Genomic DNA, 22436 nt, shown 5'->3' on the forward strand with positions numbered 1-22436 from the left:
TATCGAGGAAAGGAGCAGTGAAACAAATAATCCCTTGCGTCGCGGGCTCATATTGTGATTCCCCCCAAAAATGCCGAAGTTCCATTAGGGTGGCTTTGCTTCGAGGCGAGCGTGTTTGCTGTCTAGGAAACAGTGTAGCCGAAAAAACAGCTAGACTAACGTAGCTGGGTACCGGTCAAACAGTAAAAGCGTGGATAACAATATCAAAATAACAGTTGAAGAGCGTCTGGGGCTGGGACGACAGCGCTTATCCTCGGCAGGCTGACTGATATGCATCCTACCGAAGCCTAATACCATGTCTTTTGTTCCAACCGTCTCTGTGCTGTTTCCGTGCACCGATCCTCCACCAAGGAACCTGCCCACATCCTTCCGGTCGGATGCTCTCGGGCTGATACCAGATAGTCTCTCAAATCCTGGTGCGACTTGTTGCCATTAAGTAGAAGATATTTGGCAGCACGGCGATAATTAGGCGATTTACCACCAGGGCTTTGTTCTAGGCCTTCCCACTTTTCCTCCTGGGGATGCCGCTGCCAAACGCCGCGCTCATAGTTGCGCTCACGACCCCTGATCCCTGATCAAAGGCCCTGCACAGCCCCGGTCACTCATGATGAGAGTGCGTCATGCCCGTGTGAGTGAAACATTACGTTGGTCCGGCGGCTGAGGGTCATTGGGTTAGACGAGGTCTGCAGTCTGGTACGAGTAAAGGTCGGTTTGTAAGATAAATATGCCGCACCCCAAGAGCACTGAGAGTTCTTTCGAGGCACAAGCGCAGCCAGAAGGGTGTCTGAATGTCGGACGGCTAGTCGATCATCGGCCCGAGCACCACCAGCGTCTTAGACTTCAGGGCAGAGCCCGCCGTCAGTCAATCCTGCTGAACATTGAAACTCGTCCAACCGGCCGGCTTTTCAGTCTTGTGGACTTCCAACAGCCGTACCGCGTTTCACGGCTGACTGAACTTGCCGGCAGTGAAGTTAATTTGTGACCCTTCAGCGGACACAGATTTGAAAGGCCCTTGTTGCGTTGCAGCTGCACAGCCTGTGAAGTGAGTCGGAAAGGGGACACATCACTGTCGCCGTTTTGCTGCAGAGATTGTGCTCGAAAGGGGCCAAGGCATACTAGAGGTTGTGCTTGGAAGGGGCCAAGGCATACCAGAGGTTGTGCTCGGAAGGCGCCAAGGCATACCAGAGGTTGTGCTCGGAAGGCGCCAAGGCATACCAGAGGTTGTGCTGGGAAGGCGCCAAGGCATACCAGAGGTTGTGCTCGGAAGGCGCCAAGGCATACCAGAGGTTGTGCTCGGAAAACGCCAAGGCATACCAGAGGTTGTGCTCGGAAGGCGCCAGGGCGTACTAAAGGTTGTGCTCGGAAGGTGCCAAGTATACCAGAGGTTTGTACTTGGAAGGCGCCAAGGCATACCAGAGGTTGTGCCCGGAAGGCGCCAAGACATACCAGAGGTTGTGCTCGGAAGGCGCCAAGGCATACTAGAGGTTGTGCTCAGAAGGCGCCAAGGCATACCAGAGGTTGTGCTCGGAAGGCGCCAGGGCATACCAGAGGTTGTGCTCGGAAAGCGCCAAGGTACACCAGAGGTTGTGCTCGTAAGGCGCCAAGGTACACCAGAGGTTATACTCGGAAGGGGCCAAGGTACACCAGTAGCTCAAGAACTACCTGGAGAGGGCCAAAGAACGCCTGACCAGAAGCATATGAGTGAAATGCCTTTTCAATCCTACATCACCGGCGCTCATGCTCCCGCGCGAAGGGCGGAAGACGGCTTCCTCCTTCAGCGGCACTGTTTCAAGGCAGTGCTGCCATCTTTATTCGTGGCAGGTCACCACAATTATGCCCGCTAACTGACCTGACATGTGAGACGCATGAAGCACCTTCCCTATCGTGCCAGGGAGAAGCCGCTGGTGGGCACGCACGCCTGGCAACACTCGGACAGCGAAACTGAACTGCCAGCAGATCAGATGCTGGTTGGCCATGGTCAGCTGCTGTGCCGCGTCATCTGATCGGTTCCTGTGACCGCAGCAGGCCTGCCTGAAAGTCTGAAGACTCGACTGGCTCACGACACTACTTACCCCCCTCCCCTCTCCGAAGGAGCTTTCCTGCAATCCCTCACCCCCAGTGAAGGAAAGCTAGACATATTGCCAACGTCGGTTAGAGCTTTGAAGTCTCTATCATACCGGCCGCTTCAACAGGGCATGCAGCGTTGCGTGCTGCAGCCACGACAGTTACAACACAGGCCTTTTGGCGTACGGACTACCACAAGCATTAGGGAGAAATCGCACGCTTTATCCGTTACACCGGCAAGTGGACGGACATCGGAGACAGCGAAGGGGAGATGGGTGTGCATGGTGATGCTGACTATGAACAGTAGTAGAGGAATGTGACGAATGCTGGCTGCTAGTATTGCGCTCAAAAACTCTTTAGATGTCGTGACGCTGTGCGTCAAAGGCCTCTTCGAGTTTGATAGTTGTCCTCTGATTGGCATGAAATTAGACCTCGTAGTTCGAGACAAAGCTCAGAAATTGACTCGCCACTGGTGATAACGCCCATAATGAGATATTGCATGACCATTTGTGTCATCAAGGTCAAAGGTAATTGAGCATGTAAGAAAATTAGTTGTCATTCAAAATGTCGCTGGTCGCCATCCTGAACTTCTAAAGATGATGAAGGCTGTTCAAATAACAACGCCGTTAACTTGGATCTCCTTATGATAAAAAACTTAGTTCCGTGAAGAAGGGTGCGATATCTAACGTCGCAGAGTAAACATTTCGACAACTTGACTATATGAGCTACCCCCATGGAGCTAAGAGTGACTAATTAACATATTAACCTTTACACGCGAGGGCTTTGGTATGGAGGACAGTGGGCAGGAAAAGCCGTGGTGAGGCGTGCAATATGCGGCCACATGGTATGTTAAGCTGGGACGGCGACAGCAGCAGTGAACACATACCTTGCTTTGACCGCAGCCAGACGGCTATGTTTCCCAACCGGTGCGGACTTAGCGACCGAGCAGCACCATATTAGTTGTTATCAGATCGTCCAAAGGCGTCCGGCGGTGGCTGATGTCAGCAAACATTCATCTCGGTCGGGATGTCCAGGTTTAAGCGGCTTTCGCTTTTGCACCAGACTTCTAATGTCGTCATCCTACGCTTTGTATGTGTAGACATCATAATACAGTTGTACCTGCCAACAGTGAACTCTGTTAAACTGTCAACAGAACCCCTGTTGACCGGTCAGCAAAAGCCCCTGTTGACCTATCAACGGTGACCTCTGCTGACCTGTCAACAGAAGTCCCTACTGACCAGTCAGCACTGACCTCTGAGAGTCTGTCAACAGTGCCCCTGTTAACCTGTCAACGGTGCCCCTGCTAACCTGTCAACAGTGCTCCTGCTAACCTGTCAACAGTGCTCCTGCTAACCTGTCAACAGTGACCCTGTTAACCTGTCAACGGTGCCCCTTGGTACGTGACGTATCGTCCATCTAAAGCCTCAGCGCCGGGAGCCGGGTAATCTGGCGCCGGGCCAACATGAGGCCGGCGCTGAATGCTGCGGCTCGAGACGCTGAGACGCACAAGGGCGTCCCCACGCGTCCACAAGCCACATCCGGGCGTCGGGCAATTAAACGGTACCCCACTTCACATACGCCCGTTTCCGTGTTATCGTTCATAGAACCAGCAGTGGCAATTGCAACATGGCGCAGCCGGCAGGGTCCATCGCCATTGACCCGGACGTCCTCGCCCAGACCTTCTCCCGTCTGACAGACATGCTGCAGGACCAAGCCAAGGCCTCGGCACAGCAGGGAGCGGGTACTGGCGCTGGCCAAATCAGCCAGCCAGGCCAGATTGCCGTGCTGGCCATACGGAGACGCCCCCCGCTGCTGCCTTTGGTCTAGAAGACCCCAGCAGCACGAGACGGCTGGGTGCGACGCTGACACCCGTCCACCGGCTGATGGAGGATGCCAGCCTCCGTGAGTTCGCGTCATGCCGGGACAAGCTTAAGGGATGCGCCTACCTTACCTGTTCGTGCCAGCTCCCGCCGAAGAGCCGCACCGTCGGACTCGTCGCTCTGTCAGATGACCGGCACGGGTCTGTCAGCGGACGCGAACACTCCGGCACGGCCCGGATGTCCGGCCGCTCGGGCTCTCGTTCGCTCTGGCTCTCGGGCCCCAGACGCCGGACAGGTGCGCCGTCTGCGGCCGACGCCCCCACGGCAACAGGCAGACATGGTCCGCACGGTCGGCCCCCTGCCACCAGCGCAATCGTCGCGGTCACTTCCACTGCATGCGCTGCCAGCGTGGCGCTGTGGCGCGCGGACGTCACCGTTCACGACACGACCGAAGCTGGAACAAGTCCAGCGCTGATGTGACCGACGTCCGCCTTTGTGGCCTATCTCCTCGATGTACTCCCCAGGTCCGGTCGTCAGTGATGAATCATGTAAGACCGGCTCAGCACTCTGGACGCCTCATACCGGTTCAGAAACGTCGTGCATGAGCATTGCTTAAGCTGAAGCCTTGCACATGGACGTTGACGGTCTGTGTCCGTCCGTAAACAAACTGTAAGCAGCCGGTGGATATGTACAAGGTTGCTGTGGCACAGTCACGTGCAATCTTGCCCTGGACGCAATCACAGCTGCTGTGACTGTATCTGTAGTGCAGGGCCTCGACACCGCTCTCCGGCTATGGCATAATCGCATCCCTCTCGGAATTCTGCTGCCGTTCTTCCCGACACAGACGGCGATTGTTGCGCCCGGCACCGCCGTTACTAGGCCGCCGCGCCGCCGGCACGGGGGCCGCTGTGTGACGTCAGCACAGTCGAACGAGGCGCGCTGCCACGGCCGGCGGCCGCGAGCACCTCACCGCACACGTAGGGGAGGCACCGGAACGTCCCCGCGCCGACGTGGCACCAGCAAGCACCGCACGCAGAGAGATCGGTCGCAGCACACGCCGAGTGGGGTCCAGCTCTCCGGTAGGCCTCCCAGGCCAATGTCCAGCTCAGCTGTATGTGGCGAGCGGGAGGCAGCCGTACATGGTCAAAGTTAGCTGAGAGAAAACGTAGTGGTGAATTGGCGCGTGCCGTATCGTCCATCTGAGACCGTGGCGCCGGGGATGGAGTTAATCTGACGCCGGCCTAGCATGGAGCCGGCGCAGAATGAGTAATGGTGTGACTCGAGCTGTTGAGATATCCAAAGGCGTCCCCACGCGTCCACCAGTTACGTCCGAGGCGTCGAGGAATAAAGAGGCACCGGTTCACATACGCCCGTTTCCTTGCTGTGGTTCCCCGAGCCAGCAGCAGCAACTGACACCCCTGCTGACCTGTCAACAATGCCCCTCTTAACTTATCAAGAATAGCCGCTGCTAACCTGCCAACGGTGGACCCCCTGATCTGTCAACAGTGACCCTCCTGACCTGCGAACAGTGGACTCCCTGACCTGTCAACAGTGGACCCATGGTCTGTCAACATTGCCCCTCTTGACCTGTCAACAATGACCCTTTTGACCTGTCAACATTGCCCATCTTGACCTGTCAACAGTGACCCTTTTGACCTATCAATATTGCCCCTATTGACCTGTCAACAGTGACCCTTTTGACCTGTCAACAGTGACCCTCTTGACCTGTCAACAGTGACCCTTTTGACCTGTCAACATTGCCCATCTTGACCTGTCAACAGTGACCCTTTTGACCTGTCAACATTGCCCCTGTTGACCTGTCAACAGTGACCCTTTTGACCTGTCAACAGTGACCCTCTTGACCTGTCAACAGTGACCCTCCTGACCTGTCAACAGCGGCCCCTCCCGACCGGTCAACAGTGGAACCTCCTGACCTGTCAACAGCGGCCCCTCCTGACCTGCTGACAGAAGCCGCTTCTCACCTGCTGACCTACGGACAGTGGCCCATGCAGACCCACGGCACCTGGGCTGAGACCTGCCCTGACCTTCCCACAGGGTGACACCATCTTCACCTCCTACACCCACTGTCTGGCCGGCACTCTCACCCGGCGGGAGCACATCAAGTACAGCAAGTTCTTCGACTGCACTTGCGAGCGTTGCGCCGATCCCACAGAGTTCGGCACCTTCTTCTCCGCCCTCAAGTGCTGCAGCTGCGGCAAAGGTAGAGCGGTCCGGTCGGCGAAACACAGGAACACTTTTTACCGGATTTTAGTAGTCTGTGGAATAACTTACATAACGCATAATGGTATATTATTACCAATATATGGTGTAGTACTACATACAGTATTCTATACACATTAATATCCTAAAAAGGATGCAGTAGTATTGTTTCCCAACGCAATCCTGGGGATCTTGAGCCTTGGAATTTGCATGCACACGTTCTTTTCTTATGCTTCTTCATCGCACTTCTTGAGCGTACAATGACGTGTTTTGGTGTAGATTTAGCCATTTTACACCACTCAGACCGCCCCCCTCCCCCTCCCAATTTTCCAGAGACTACGCCCATACCTTTGCCTTTTCTCCACCACTCACTTTTATACTCCTTCTCCACCACCGCTCGACTATTCGACGCCGCTCTCGTCAATCCGGCGCCACATCGCTCGCGCCCACATTCTTCTCCAGCTGCTCCAACGATCGCCGCGCCTGTTTTCAGGCACCATTCTACCCAAGGACAGTCTGGACGCCAAGTCTGAGTGGAGTTGCGGCGAGTGTTCATACGAAGTTCACCCGGACAACGTCAGGTGAGTTCAAGTTTACCCGGACAACGCCAGGTGAGTTCAAGTTCACCCTGACAACGTCAGGTGGGCTTAAATTCACCCGTACAACGCCAAGTAAGTTCAAGTTCACCCGGACAACGTCAGGTGAGCTCAAGTTCACCCGGACAACGTCAGGTGAGTTCAAGTTTACCCGGACGACGTTAGGTGAGCTCGGCGCGCGATAACGTTCACTATGCATGGCACAATGCTGGTCGCATGACCGCATGGCTAGCACCTTTGGCACCCACGTGGGTGCCCGGGTTCGAACCCCGGTGTAGCCATGTTCCCTTAACGCTAATAGGATCTCTGCAGTTGCTGGGGCTCCATTAACCGCTGCCCACCATGCGCGTCATGTTGGCTGTTTTTAGAGTCGCTAGTCTCGGGTCATCTTCTTACCCTGAGTTTTTCATAAGGAAAGACCACGCACTTCGGTGTACACTCTTTTATGGAGAACCAGCGACTGCAAAGGCCAGATGAGCGCTTAGGAGCTGTCAGCAGCAAAGCCATACGAGCGCTCAGCAGCTGTCAGCAGCCAAGGCCATACGAGCGCTCAGGAGCTGTCAGCAGCCAAGGCCATACGAGCGCTCAGCAGCTGTCAGCAGCCAAGGCCATACGAGCGCTCAGCAGCTGTCAGCAGCCAAGGCCATATGAGCGCTCAGGAGCTGTCAGCAGCAAAGGCCACATGAGCGCTCAGAAGCTGTCAGCAGCAAAGGCCATACGAGCGCTCAGGAGCTGTCAGCAGCGAAGACCATATGAGCGCTCAGGAGCTGTCAGCAGCAAAGGCCAAACGAGCGCTTAGGAGCTGTCAGCAGCCAAGGCCATATGAGCGCTCAGAAGCTGTCAGCAGCAAAGGCCATACGAGCGCTCAGGAGCTGTCAGCAGCAAAGGCCAAACGAGCGCTTAGGAGCTGTCAGCAGCCAAGACCATATGAGCGCTTAGGAGCTGTCAGCAGACAAGGCCAAACGAGCGCTTAGGAGCTGTCAGCAGCCAAGGCCATACGAGCGCTTAGGAGCTGTCAGCAGCAAAGTATAATGCCTTTCGTGAAAATTTGAAAACTCCGCCGTGAATTGGGTAGAAGCTTCAACACCTATTCGACACCATGCTAGTCACTTTTTTTGCCAGGCGCCCGATAACGAACACTTGGACTCGTATCCCATCTAGGCACCAGGACTCTCATGTCACACTATTATAACTTAAAAATGGATTCAACTTGGATACTGACTCGGTTACCGAGGACCTCGACTAATGCATTTGGCTTTCGTTACAAGCTCATGATCTTGGACACGCTCTTGGACTCATTCCACGTGAAAAACGTAGGACGCAGGGCGTAAACTGAAGACGGCAGAAGTCGGACGAGAGCATGTACGCTGGGGACGTAGGCTCTGGGCACTCGGACCCGCAATCAAGAGGCTTGGTGGCAATGGGCAATAAGTTGACTAATTAAAGACGGGGGACTAAATGTGAGATATGCAGTCAGACCACAGTTGTAGGCTCGAAACAGACGGTGCTTTGCACGACGACCTTGGGTGATATTAAATAAACGCACAGCGAACCGCGTTTTTACATAACTTTTTTCTACATACGTGTACCATACCAAACCTAAGCAAACCTTGGCTGGTATTGAGCCGGTCTTCGTACCTCTCAGTTTATCAATGACACATCATGTCAATACAGCTGCGTGGATCCTGAGATACGAGCCATGTGTGGACATTGGAATATTAATAGCAAAGTTCATTCGATTTGAGCCCGAGTGCGCAGAAACTACAGCGTGTGATGAGGTCCCGAAGTACTAGAAATAACCAAACCTTTGCTGCAATCCAGCCTTCCTGGTGTTTGCGCCAGGTGATTGATTACTTATAGAAAGGGAGCAAATCATTAGCATTCGTGATCATTTCTGCGGGGTTTCTACGTCTAAGAAGCAAAACGTATGGGGCTTAAACACCTGAACGACCCTTCATCCAACATACTTCAATCGCCACATCTCTCTAAACCCCGCACCTCTCCAAGCTCCACACCTCTTCAAACCCCGCACCTCTCCAAGCTCCACATATCTTCATGTCCCGCACTTATCCAAGCCACACAGCTCTCCAAGCCGCGCACCTCTCTGAGCCACGCACCACTCCAAGCTCCACACCCCTCCAAGTCTCTCACATCTCCAAGCCCCGCACATCCCCAAGCCCCGCACATCTCCAAGCACCGCACATCTCCAAGTCCCGCACATCTCCAAGCCCCGCATATCTCCAAGCACCGCACATCTCCAAGCACCGCACATCTCCAAGTCCCGCACATCTCCAAGTCCCGCACATCTCCAAGCCCCGCACATCTCCAAGCACCGCACATCTCCAAGCACCGCACATCTCCAAGCACCGCACATCTCCAAGCACCGCACATCTCCAAGTCCCGCACATCTCCAAGCCCCGCAGATCTCCAAGCCCCGCACATCTCCAAGCACCGCACATCTCCAAGCACCGCACATCTCCAAGCACCGCACATCTCCAAGCCCCGCACATCTCCAAGCACCGCACATCTCCAAGCACCGCACATCTCCAAGCACCGCACATCTCCAAGCACCGCACATCTCCAAGCACCGCACATCTCCAAGCACCGCACATCTCCAAGCACCGCACATCTCCAAGCACCGCACATCTCCAAGCACCGCACATCTCCAAGCACCGCATATCTCCAAGCCCCGCACATCTCCAAGCACCGCATATCTCCAAGCACCGCACATCTCCAAGCCCCGCACATTTCCAAGCACCATACCCCCTGAGTCACTGTCCATGCCTGTCAGTCGTGTTTGTCAAGAAGCTGAAGATTCCTGGCACCTTCTGTTGGACAAGAAGCGGAGCGATGACTATGATGACTTCTGACCTAGCCTTGTTCAGGAAACCGGACAGGTCCGGAATCTGAACACAACGTTCCCCAGCCCCCGATGTTTCCAGGAACTTCCGAAGGTGGTCTACCAACTCCTAATCTGTTACAGGAAGCTGAACATGATGCTGCTGAGAGAATTGGACAGTCTTGACGGCCACGACTTCATCGACCACGAGATGTTCATCAGGAAATACTCCAACCTGTTGCACCCCAACCACTTCCTCATCTTTGACACCAAACACAGGTGACTGGTGCAAGCTGCCTTGGAGCCATGTATCGGCAGCTGCCAAATTAAAGCCATGCATCGATGGCTGCCAGATTGGAGCTGTGCGTCGGTGGCTGCCAGATTAGAGCCGTGCATCGATGACTTCATTTTTGTGGCTTCTTCATGCCTACATGTATTGCACCAGCCTGCATAACACTTCACGTCACAGCTGTTATTTTTTGCCTGAGTTCTTTGTAGAAGTCAAAGTCATTCCCAAGAAATCCCAAAAAAAACTGCCGTTGTGTCATTCAAAGCCGCGTGACCTCTGTCCTGACACCGATTAAAGTAATATGACTCCCGCATGCCAGCAGACTGTATCTTTTATGTCGACCGTCTTTATCCTGACATGTGCCGAAGCCAACGCCAAAGTAAAAAACTTCATCGCCTTGGAAGCCAAAACTGACTTCGAAGGCGACGCCCGCCTCAGATCTACTAATCTACTACAATCTACGACTAATCTATTACAAATACCTAGCTCACGGTTTTGGTCGTGCCAATCCCATTCAGCGAAGTGTCAGCAGTTCTCCAGACAGCGAGCAGCTTGCTCTACCACACCGTCTCGGTTGCAGGCTGTCGCAGATGTACGGCAGGACACCGGACTACTACCTCCAGGACCTGACCGAGGTGCACCTGAAGCGGAAGGTCGAGGTCGGTGTCTGCACAGCGGAGAGATTCACTCCTCGCGGACCGGTGCCAGATCATAGACCGGTTCCAGACTGGGTGGACCTGCACTGACAGTCCAGTCTGGGAAGGGAGCTGGGCATCGCTTCCTGCGGGAAGGCCGCAGAAGCCTGTGTGCAAGGCGACTCGATGGCTACACAGCCATCTCAATTGAGAACCATTTGACAAACTCACTGTTCTTTACTACTAAGAGCCCCATTTTACTTCCAAAAGACGTGGGTGTCGGTCTAGTCTCACAAGCGCCTGATGGCTTGTTGTTGTTTTGTTCGTTTTTCGCTGCTGAGAGTCATAGTCTCTCGCTGCTGAGACCCATATTAACACTCTGCTCAAGTCTGACCCCTGCCCTAACCCTGACCCTGACCCTGACCCTGACCATGACCATGACCATGTCCATAACCCAACGGTAACGATGCCTGTTCCGTCCTTTCCAGCTTTGTCGAGACGTGCTGGCTCTTGCTGTCAAGAACGCACCAGGCATTGCTCGACTGACAGGTGGGAGGAACTGCAGGCGATCCGCTCAGGCGACGGGCGCTGCTTCACCAATGATGTCTGCTACAACATAGTAAAATTACCCTAAAGATAAGGCGATTGTAATACCCTTATTCCTCGTAGACAAAACCAAGGTAATAGAGATATAGATGCGTTGATATGTCGGCAACATGCCTTTATCGACACAAATAGCAGTAGTAAACTCAAAATTGCTTGTCGATTGATCCTATCCCATTTTTCAGGGTTTATCTTTAAAGCAGCGAGGCAAGTGTTTTTACAAGTCATCAACATTTAGGGGATTGTACGAGGAGCAATTTCCAGTCATTACTGCGATACTGTGTATATCTAAGAATAAGAATGTGCCAAAAATATGTGAGCATGCAAATGAATTAAACAGGCATGGCGCGTCACGCTTTATTGACACCTGGAAGTGATTTCAAGTAACCAGGCGTCACGCATCCCACATCAATTATACAGGCATCGATTTATACGAATTCAGTGAAATATATACGATTTCAATTAAACAGGCATCGTGCATCACGCGTCAGGCATCACACATACATGTAAACGATTTAAAGCTAGTACGCATCGCACATCAAGGCACTATCATGTTTGTACAATCGGCCATGATGAGCCCTGTACATTAAGGTCTGCTCGCCGACTTTTTATAAGAAAAGATCCCATCATTTTCCTGTCCGCATAGTTCTGCGCTCTCTAGACGACTTTGAGCTCTAAGTGTAGTATAGGGTCCATACCTCCCTGGAATTCAGCCTGAACGTGTTTTGCAAAAATAGATGTCACCGAAAGGGGCACTTCCCGTTTTTTGTTTTTAGCGTCTCACATGTGTTCGTTATATCTCAAATGAATAGGGCGCATGAACTCCCCGGCATGGACTATGTCTCTGCCATGTTTTTTCACACATTTTACACTTACATTGTAAACCTCATTTGTCGCGCGCAAACACCTTGAAACTCAGACTTGCATAACTGACATCGATTGTCACACGGGGTTCAGGCTTCGAGATAGAAAATTTCAACATAGACCGTTTAAGCTTAGTGTCCTTCTTACAAGCAATCCGCACGCCCAGTTTTGATTTCCTAATTATGCGTTTGATTTTCCAAGGTAAGTGCTCATCTATGTAAGGTAATGGTAATGTCAAGAATCCGCTGTCCGTCAGGCCGTGTTCTCGCCTATTGCTACTCATCCCACCAAGCGCTCCACATTTTTTTATCTCTTTCAACATTCTACATAAAAGTCGCGGAGAATGTCTAGTGCCCAACAGCGAAGTCCACATCTATTTATGCTCTTCCTTTTTCACTACTTGATGAGCTGTTAAGAGCTTTGTTAGACATGTTACGAGTTATATTGCGTGTAGGAGAAGCTAGATGCGCAGATCCGCAGTGCAGCGTTATGCAAGAGTTGGTGAGCTTGATAAGGAGCTCCGTTTCCAATGTTGGGAGGTTGTTTCTCCTTTCCACCGTCACTAGCATGCAACATGTAGGAACCCGTTGCCGTGTCCTGTACGCTCCATTGTGAAGCCTAAATTTAGATGCTGGTTTTTCATGAACTCTAAAAATTATTGAAGGACACGCTGCTCGTGCGTCCATAGTCGAGGATAGTTATCGATGCATCTAGCTAAGAAAGTTGGTTTATTTGGCTGGCGGCAAGGGCCTCCGTTTCAGTTTGGTCAAAAGATATTACCGTCAAAGGACTGCATCAATTCCCCATTACTATTCCCAATTCCCCATTACTATTCCCAACTTCTATCGATGGTATTCATCTCCGAACGAGAAAATGTTATCCTGGAGACACCGCGCTTTAAGACCGCAGATATCCCCTTGTGATAGCTCTAAAGCATCAATGACCGCTTGAATGATGTTTAACATGATACATAATATGATACGTGACATGAATGATCATGATGCTTGAATGACACAAAAATCACCGCTGAAAGACCGCTCTCATGTTCTAATGAAGCGTGATGCGCGATGCCCGTTTGCTTCAATTCGTTTGCATGTACATGTATTTTTCGCGCATTCTATTCTTAACAGAACATGTATTATATCGTAGTAATGGCTGCTAATTGCTCCTTGTTTAATCCTCTGAATGCTGGTGGCCTGTACAAACTGTGACAGAGAAGGGCCATCGGCAGGCAATTTTCGAGTTGCTACTGCTATTCGTTGTGACATGGCACCTTGCCAAAATATCAACACATCGATATTTCCATTCTCATATGTTTTCTACAAGGAATAAGGCTATTACTACTGCCTTATCTATATGCATAGCTGTGATGTTCCTTTCACTAACACAGGCTTATTACTTTATTCTTAAATAAAACAATTGCTTGCATTAATGCGATCCCAACAAGCTCGGCACACAGCCCGCAACAGCCCACGGTAGCCAGCCGCGCCGCACCACACAAGACAGCAACCCGTGCGATGGCCGCCGCCCCATACGCAGACTCCGCAACGGTGACGTGACCAAACACAGGTTCCTGTAACTTCCGCTAGGCGGCCGAACAACTTCGGTCAACGTCAACTACGGAAACAAACTTCCAAAACACCTGAACACTACATTCCTCCCCCTACAACAAGCGGTAATGTTCGGGAGCACACACGCTCCGTCCCGAACGCCTCAGAGCAGCGCCACGCACGTCACCGTTAACGCCACGCACCTGGTCCAGCTCATCGCCAGCGCCGCCCGTTACCACCAGCTCCGCTCCTGCCGTCGCCCCCGCAGTCGGCTGCTGCTCAGCATCTCCTGCTGGCTCTGCATCTGGCAGAGATGATGCTGATCCGGCCCGGCCCGGGAAAGCCCCGGCTCCGCCTGCACAGCTCCACCAGACGATACCGGTGCCGTAGTCACAGCTCCGTCATCCGCGACCGCCGACGCCGACGCAGCGCGACAAGGCGCTACCGCCACCTCCACTGCCGGCGCAAGGAGACCAGGCGCGACCGCCAACGTCGTCGCCGCCGGCACACGCGGTGCAACTTGCTGAGGCGACCAGGATGTACTTTCTCGGCTCCGCTGGTGCTCTGGCTGCTGTCCCACAGACAGTCAGCAGGCTGCACCGCCGGCTGATGATCAGGTGCAGCCGTCCAGCGAGTGAGGCACTCGACGTGCACCATGATACCGCAGTCCAGTTCGTAACTAGATACCCCTCGGTAAGCCGCGATCTGCCCCGGCTCGGAGAGTTGATGGCGTCCCTTCCTCGACCGGAGTACCAGGCCGTACCTGACCCCGTCCCGACGTCGTGCGAGGGTGGCCTGGCGTTCCTCGTGCGGTCAGCGTACTTCCGCTGATACTCCTGCCGGCTCCCCACACGTCTTCGTACTACATGCTGCATTTTCGTCTCGCTGTGAGGCGACTCAGTGGCTGCCGCGTGTAGCTTGGTCCTCAGTCGTCCGCCGTGCAGCAGCTCAGACGGGCCGACTCCGGTGGTGGCGTGCGGCGTGCTCCGGTACTGCTGTAGGAGCTTCTGCAGGTACTGGACGTCGTCCTCGCCACTCTGGTCCGCCGCCTGCAGTGCTGACTTCACAGTGCGGTTGGCCGGCTCCACCGCACCCGACCCTGCCGGGTGGTACGGAGTCACGCGAGTTTGACGAGTTCCTACACTCTGCAGGTACTCAGTGAAGGCTACGGACGTAAAGTGCGTCCCGTTGTCGGAGACAGACTCTTCCAGGTAGGCTTCTCGCGAATCGATCACCTCCACAAACTGTAGCGGCTTCTGAGCCCTCCACAAACTGGAGAGCGGCATCTGAGCTCGGTTCTCCACAAACTGGAGGGAGGCTTCTGAGCTCGGCTGTCCACAAACTGGAGAGCGGCTTCTGAGCTCGGTTCTCCACAAAATGGAGAGCGGCTTCTGAGCCCTCCACAAACTGGAGAGCGGCTTTTAGGCTCGGTTCTGCACAAAACCCTTCTTCGATCCACTTGGAGTTGTAGTCCACCAAACTATCGCGAACTGTTGGTTCTCGGGTGCCTCCATGTAGTCCACCCCGACCTTGTCCCATGCCGTTTGTGGCAAAGGTACGGGCTGCATCGGCGCGCTGCGTGTCCTGGCCGCCTTGTCTAGCGTTGAACAAACGTCGCAAGCTCTGACAGCAGCTTCCACCTTGGTGTCCACTCCCGGCCACCAGCAGACTTCTCTAGCTCGCTGTTGGACCGTCCTGGAGCGCAGTCTCGCTGGGACGACCTCCCGCTGCCCGCGCAGCACCAGGTCGGCCGCCAGACTGAGCTCAGCTCGGCAGCGGTAGAACGGCTGGAGCTCCTCCCAGCAGTCTCTGCACCGCCGCGGCCACCGCCCCGGAATCTGCTCCGTGAGCTTGCGCAGCACCGGCTCCTCCAGCGCTGCCTTGGCCAGCTCGTCCCGTCACACGGTCTGGAGCTGGGCCGTCACCGCTGCCACGGCCACGACGTCGTCCTCTCGAGCCTCCTCAGCCCGACCTGGAAGTCTCGATAGGCCATCCGCTAGGTCATCCGAGCCTTTGACGTGCTCGACCGTGGAGTGGTGCGCCATCAGACGTGACGCCCACCTGGCGATCCTTTGGCCGGCTCGACCCACACCTGGTGACGTCATCAGGGGCCATCAGACGTGACGTCCACCTGGCGATCCTTAGGCCGGCTTGACCCACACCTGGTGACGTTATCAGGGGCCATCAGACGTGACGTCCACCTGGCGATCCTTAGGCCGGCTTGACCCACACCTGGTGACGTCATCAGGGGCCATCAGACGTGACGTCCACCTGGCGATCCTTAGGCCGGCTTGACCCACACCTGGTGACGTTATCAGGGGCCATCAGACGTGACGTCCACCTCGCGATCCTTAGGCCGGCTTGACCCACACCTGGTGACGTTATCAGGGGCCATCAGAGGTGACGCCAAGCTGGTGATACTTAGGCCGGCTCGACCCACACCTTGTGACGTCATCAGGGTGCAGAGCGCAGCATGGTCCACTCGGAGACAGAGCGACCGTCCCCACGGGTACTCCCTCCACTTCTCCACCGCCCAGGCACACGCGAGTGTCTCCCGCTCCGTCACGCTGTAGCGCCGCTGCGCTGAGTTGAAACTGCAGGAGGCGAAGCTCACCACCCTCTTCCCCTCCGGATCCAGCTGGACAGCACTGCGCCGAGCCAGACGTCACTGATGTCGGTGTTGACGCTGGTCGGCAGGGATAGGTCGCACATGGCGAACACCCAGCTCGTCAAGATGCTCCGCCGTATCGCGTCCATCATGGCCGAAAGGTCCGGGGTGCGCTGGAACGGTGATGCCCCCTTCCTCGGCAGACACTCAGAGGCTCTACCCGTGTGCTGTAGTCCGGCACGAAGCGACTACAGAAGCCGCACAGGCCGAGCATGGCCTGGGGATCCTTGAGCCCGTCTGACGGCTGCAGCTCCGTCAGGGCCTGAATCCGCCCTAGGTTCACAGCCACATCCCGTGGAGGGACGGTGAAGCCCAAGAGCAGTCCAGCTGGTCCAGTCCGGCTTAACAGTCCTTCACCATACATTTGTCAGTGGCCTGCCGCTCGCTTTTGGTTTTGTGGCGAAAAGAGCCTTTTCGGCCAGCTCTGACCATTTAACAGACGCCGATGAGTGGAAAGCACCGGGTGAAGACCGCCGGCACCTGGAGGTTACCCATTAGTGACACTTACCCCGATCCCACGAAGCCTCCAGGGGGCATATGCGCGCGCTTGAGTGGCCTTACGCTGGGTGAGCCCGAAAGTTCTCACTGGACTAAAACCGTGAGCGGGCTACGCATGCAACTTGCGCCAGATAAACCGAGTGTTGCAGGGTTAAAGCGGCGAGTGCGGGAAGAAGGCGGAGGAAGCCGGACAGTTGACCCAGTTAGCTGCGCGTGCCAAGCGCAGCTTCATCAGTCGTTATTTCGTTATACGCTGCATTTCCTGCCATCAGTCTGAATCTCACCACAGCTTACCATGTGTCAGCCGTTAGCAGACAGTGTGATGATGTCATTTGCCGGCAGGTCTGACGTATTACGAGCTGCACGCCCCTCTCATGGTGCTCGCCCAACGCCAGTACGGCAAGGGTGCCATCTCGCGGACAGAAATGAAAGGACTACTTGATGAGGCATCCGAAAGTCTGCAGAAGGCGATCGGCATGCTGAAATATGAGCCGACCGATTCGCTCGAGGGGAAGATTCACGCGGTACGTCACGTTGCATGGATAGGATTTGTCGTAAGAGACCTGTGTCATTAGCAACTGGTAGTTGAACACTGCAACGCTACTCGATGTCGGCACTCACTGTACCAGAGACGCATTCCATGATTTGTGTAGTTGTCTTGGATCAATGGAATGAAGTGGAATCAATCAATGCAATGAAGGGAATTGGGTCAAAAGTATTGTTTTGCATTGAAACATATTGAAGCAACCATCTTATATGATGAAACAAGCTAACTTGTACCCATTCGTATCCCTTTTATATTTGAAAAGACTGCTCTAGACAGCACAATTACCTGTTTAGAAAGTATGCCTCCCAAGGTGTCATGGTTTTATTATGTCATCGTACCTTGCACAAAACAATAAAGAGCCATATGATGATCGTTATATCTGGAAATCGTGCTTACGAACGCCAGATAGGAGCGCCACAATTACATTTTTCTTGGCCTTGATCGCCGCATGACTTGTGGAATGACAGGATTTGAATGGCGTTATTATAACGTCATGAATGCCAAGGTGACTTCGAAATACTCTCCCTGAAAAATCCCCCCAATTTTCGCGGACGTATAGCTCAGAAGCTATAGAGGCTTGGGTCTTGAGATAGGCAGGTATGTGAACAGCACCTAAAGGTCTTCAAGACTGCGATTTCAGTTCAGAACACAATATAGATGTGGGGCACTCCCTTTAACCCGCGCCCCGCTGGGTGTCTGGGACAACCGCACCTGCCGACCGGAAGTGACATGTGCGTCCAGCGCCTGCTTCCTGGATCCAACCCTGCATGACTTCTCTGTTGCTTGAATTAAAGGCTTATAGATTATACAAAGATTAAAAACATATATTACCTCAAATCAAAATAAAGTGGGCTAAATCGAATGAGCCTAGTGAACCAAATCATGAGGGGCAGGCTGTAGGACCTTCGGCTCAGCCCCTCCGCCCCAACAATTTCCAAGAAATGATACCCGCCCCCCCCCCCCCCCCCCCCCCCCCAGCGCTGGGGCGGCCACTGCGCGTGTTGCCGATTTGAGTAGTTTTGCTTTGAAATGTCGTGGTTAACCCCGTCTTTGTGAACTTTGTACATGCAACGCACTCGATCCAACCCATAAACGATTATCCCCTGTAAACGCTAGGACAAAAGGACAAAGAGGAAGGGTTAAAGCGGAGCTTGGCACCGATGTCGTCAGCGTCACCACTGGGGCTTTGCGACGCGCCCAGCTGCTGAGGCTATACGGTGTCACCCGCCTCTCACTCTGACAGGAAAAGTGGGTACCATAGAGAATAGAACTCCGCAGCTCTGGTTTTCCACACGCGGTGTGGTGACACCGGTGGTAGTTGTTATCGTCATCTGGAGAAACGCGGTGAGTTTTTCTCCGCTCGGACCCTCCCGTAACCAGCGGTTTTCTCGGTCGCCAACAGGCAGCGCTGCAGAATGTGACGGAACTGGAGGATCTGCAGCGGACAGTAGAGCACCTACCCGAGACTGGCCGAGGACACATGACACCAGAGCACATCGAGCAGCTGGTGGGCTCGTTCAACGCCATCCTGGAGCTCATGGATGACTACCAGTGGCGCGTCTAGAGCTGTTGTCGGCGATCAGAGGCATGCTTGTTGCCTGAGGCTGAGTAGGACCGCAAATATGGAATTGTCTAGCTGACGTCCTCTGTCTGCGTGTGTAGGACTCACAAATGGCATCGGAAGTGTCTCTAGTGCTGAAGGAGTCTAACATTGCGCGCCTAGAGCTGGTTTTGCCAACCTCGTGCTGCTGGTGCTGTCAGAACAATAAGTGCTGGTGCTGCCGGAGCGATGCGTGAAGGCATTTGGCAGCATGTGAGAACGGAAACGACCCTCGCCTTTTGTACCCTGCCGTTTTGACCATACGTGCTGCTGATCCCTCAAGGTGTCGGCCTCTGGCGGCGTTGCGTTGTAGTGCCTTTGTAGTGCCGACGTGGTATCGGTGCACGCTGGCCAGATGTGAACGCTCTCAGTCAGCCCCCGGGTGGCGATGTTGGCGACATTGCTCTGCTGTATAGAGGCGTGCTTAACTTGAAGACAACGCTTTGGCGTGCCATTCAGATGACTAGCCTAGCTTCAGGTAAACTTTACCCAAATGTTTCCGCAGTCCCGCAGGATCTGCCATTTTTGACAATATTAAGTGATGCCGGTCAAAACGAGGCACATGTGTTGCGTAAAGACCTGCAGTGCAATTGTTGGCAGTGGTGCGCGATCTCCGACCGATTAGAGCCTCACCTATAGCTCTGATCTCAGAGTATCAGAGTCGCGCCCTCTACCAGCGGGAGCCGAGGGGCTCGTGGCCACTAGTCTGCGTCTCCCCTGGCGCCTCCCCTCCTGTCCGGTGTGCTGAGGCCGCCGAAAAACTTGTCCGCTTTTCCCCACATGGATTCGAGTAGACCTGTGCGCTGCTGTGGTCTACAGAGAAATGGGGCACGTGCTGAGCTTCTGGCCTTCAGAAGAAGAAAATCACGCTGCCAAGTATCCTGTTTGAAACCGGTTATTGTCAGCGGTGCGATCCTTAGATCGTCTCTCCTGCATCGACAAGCCTGCCTGTCCAGTCGGGGCTCCCTTGTGACGGGTGTCCATATCTGGTGGCGCCCAGCGGCCACTGCCTGCTGACGAGACAAGCCAGCTACCAACCGGCTTCTGTTTGCCGTCCCGAGGGGTATTAGGACGCGCTTGTCGTTTGATCGGAGCAGTGAAGTGCCGTTTGTGACCCAGACCTGCGTGCAGACTGTCGTCAACATGCGGTCTTTGGACTGAGCAAGCCAACTCGAATGATCCAGGGTGATATACTTCATGTTTTCAAAAGCCGCGAGTTATTTTCAAAATGATAAATACATTTACGAAGGTCAGCGTATTTGACGTCAGTGAGCTTGTGTTTTTGAACTCCGTCAATTCCCACAAGCAGCAGCGAAATCAAACCACAGCATGTTTCCAGTTAAACCGACGGAAGACTCTGCCTCGGCGAGGCGCGGTTGGCTGCCAATGCCAGTGCAGTGTGGATTCAGTAAATGTCAAAACTTCAGTGCTGATTCATGTCAGGTGTCGCCTGTAGCGTTATGCTTCCAAGTGACTGAGTCAGCAGATATGGTGGCATATGGACGCCCTCAAAAAGACAGTTTCAGTCTAAGATAGACAATCTTTCAATAGCTTAGGTGAAAAAACTGTAGTGTTTATGACCCGTTTACTGTTGCCATTATGTCCCAGTTTGGGACAACACTGTAGGTCAAAACTGAATTTCTTCGGATCGTACGCGTTCAAGCAGTGACCTCCTAGATGAATGCAAGCGATTGGTGTTTGATTTGACAGCGTGCGATGAACAAAACATTTTGAAAACTAGCGAATAAAAGATGACGAACGCTAACATCAGCATGTATAAGATCCATTGCTCATGTCATCGAAATGGTCTCTGCATCTCATTCGCCTCTCATAGGAGTAGGAGTTGTGTACATATTTTTTTCTCAGTGAGCTTTCAGCGAACATTGTACACTACCCCTCCCTCAGCACCCGGCGGCACATTTAAAGCGAAGAGCAGCGTGATGCAAGTCATTATGTCACGATGCTGTTCAGAGACAACGGTGATGTGACAGCTCACGAGCACGAAACGGATGTAAAGATGTTATCACACAGAAACGCTCTGAATGCCTAGGAGGCGGACATGTGCTGCTCGCGCGGACTTGGAGAGTAAACAACTTCAGCGTGTCGATAGCACTCTTCTACGCGGCGGGATATCTGCCCTGCTCGAGTCATTCGGCATCCGCGCTAGCACCTTAGTCACAGCCCGGTGCGGGCGGTGTTTGTTCCGTGCCCCATGTGCACATCTCAGGCGACTCTGCACAGCACTCTCGCATGTCAGGCGGCCCGCCAGACGTCGCTGGAACACCGTGCTCCCCGGAGCAGTGTTCCAGCGACGTCTGACGTCTGACGGTCCCGCTCAGCAGTCTGGAGTTGGCTCAGCGGCGACTGACCCCCGGCATGACCTTGCCATGTGAAGATCATGCGAAGTTGACATTCAGCGGCCATGGCGGGGTCGGAGGTGGACATTGCTTCGTGGAAGAATGCTTCCTTTTTGGAGAAAGCGCGGTGGCAGGCGCCTCAGCTATCATCAGCGAACTTCAGATAAATACTTCAACAATGTTTTCACGGGCAGCCCGTGTTCCCTGCCCAGGACACACCCTTGCCCCGCGGAGAGCTCTTGCGTGACCTTCGACGACCGCCAGCCCTCCCGCTGGCGTCGCCTGCCGGGTGCGGTCCGCCGCTGGCGTCACCTGCCGGGTGCGGTCCGCCGCTGGCGTCACCTGCCGGGTGCGGTCCGCCGCTGGTGTCACCTGTCGGGTGCGGTCCGCCGCTGGCGTCGCCTGTCGGGTGCGGTCCGCCGCTGGCGTCGCCTGCCGGGTGCGGTCCGCCGCTGGCGTCACCTGCCGGGTGCGGTCCGCCGCTGGCGTCGCCTGCCGGGTGCGGTCCGCCGCTGGCGTCGCCTGCCGGGTGTGGTCCGCCGCTGGCGTGGAGGTCTCTATGAGGTATTCACCGACGCTTGCCAGCTGTTGTGGTTCTTAAAGAGAGTGTATGGGGTTTTTGTCCACATTTGTATGAGGTTTTGAACTGAAATAGCCATTCTGAAGACCATCCGGTGCAGTTCACGGTCTTGTCCTTCTTAAAACACAAAACCCTCTAAATCCTGAGCTATGCGCCCGTCAAGATGTGCATACAGTCTCGTAGCGAATGTCCAAGGTTACCCAAGCATGCACGTAGCCATAATGAAGTCATTCAAATTTTGGCAATCCACTGGTTACAGGACGTTCAAGGTCAAGCAAACATAGTTGTCAAGTCGCTCATATCTGGCATTCGTGCGCACAATTTCCTGATATCAAGGCCATCAACTGGCTGTCAACTAATGTTGCATATGCCACGCAAGGTGCTGAATTATGCGTTGTTCTACATCATGCGGGAAGTTATACATTTACCAAGATATTACCGAAACGCGACTTGTAGTCGAATTAACTCAGGCCGTAACCGAGCATGTGAATGTAAGTAAACTTCTTAAACTCACGGATGGATATGCATGGTAGAGGGCTAAAGCACGAGCACACAACGATATTTGGCTCAGCGAAAACTTCAACCACGTGCTGCCATCTCTCGGTAGGTTTGAAGTGCTAACGAGTAAGCGCTAGGGTGACAGCGTATATTGAATCATTGGTGTAGTTGAGCATGACCATCTGAGAATACACCACGGGCATGGCGA

At 54.0% G+C, this 22436-nt stretch overlaps 1 protein-coding gene across 1 annotated transcript in view; it reads left to right on the plus strand.

Moving 5' to 3' along the window:
- The window catches only part of LOC119089333 (uncharacterized), a 66230-nt gene extending 46188 nt beyond the window's left edge, over window positions 1-20042 (plus strand). The window contains exons 5-11 of the mRNA XM_037212005.1: window positions 5940-6105; window positions 6598-6685; window positions 9684-9818; window positions 10409-10487; window positions 10952-11012; window positions 16989-17170; window positions 18596-20042. Coding sequence (XP_037067900.1) covers window positions 5940-6105; window positions 6598-6685; window positions 9684-9818; window positions 10409-10487; window positions 10952-11012; window positions 16989-17170; window positions 18596-18757 — 873 coding nt within the window. The 3' untranslated portion in view covers window positions 18758-20042. The remainder of the gene's footprint in view (window positions 1-5939; window positions 6106-6597; window positions 6686-9683; window positions 9819-10408; window positions 10488-10951; window positions 11013-16988; window positions 17171-18595) is intronic.
- Window positions 20043-22436: the final 2394 nt, after the last annotated feature.

Source organism: Pollicipes pollicipes, unplaced genomic scaffold (genome assembly GCF_011947565.3).
Source record: "Pollicipes pollicipes isolate AB1234 unplaced genomic scaffold, Ppol_2.1 Scaffold_1600;HRSCAF=1878_pilon_pilon_pilon, whole genome shotgun sequence".
In the NCBI taxonomy this organism is placed as follows: domain Eukaryota; kingdom Metazoa; phylum Arthropoda; class Thecostraca; order Pollicipedomorpha; family Pollicipedidae; genus Pollicipes; species Pollicipes pollicipes.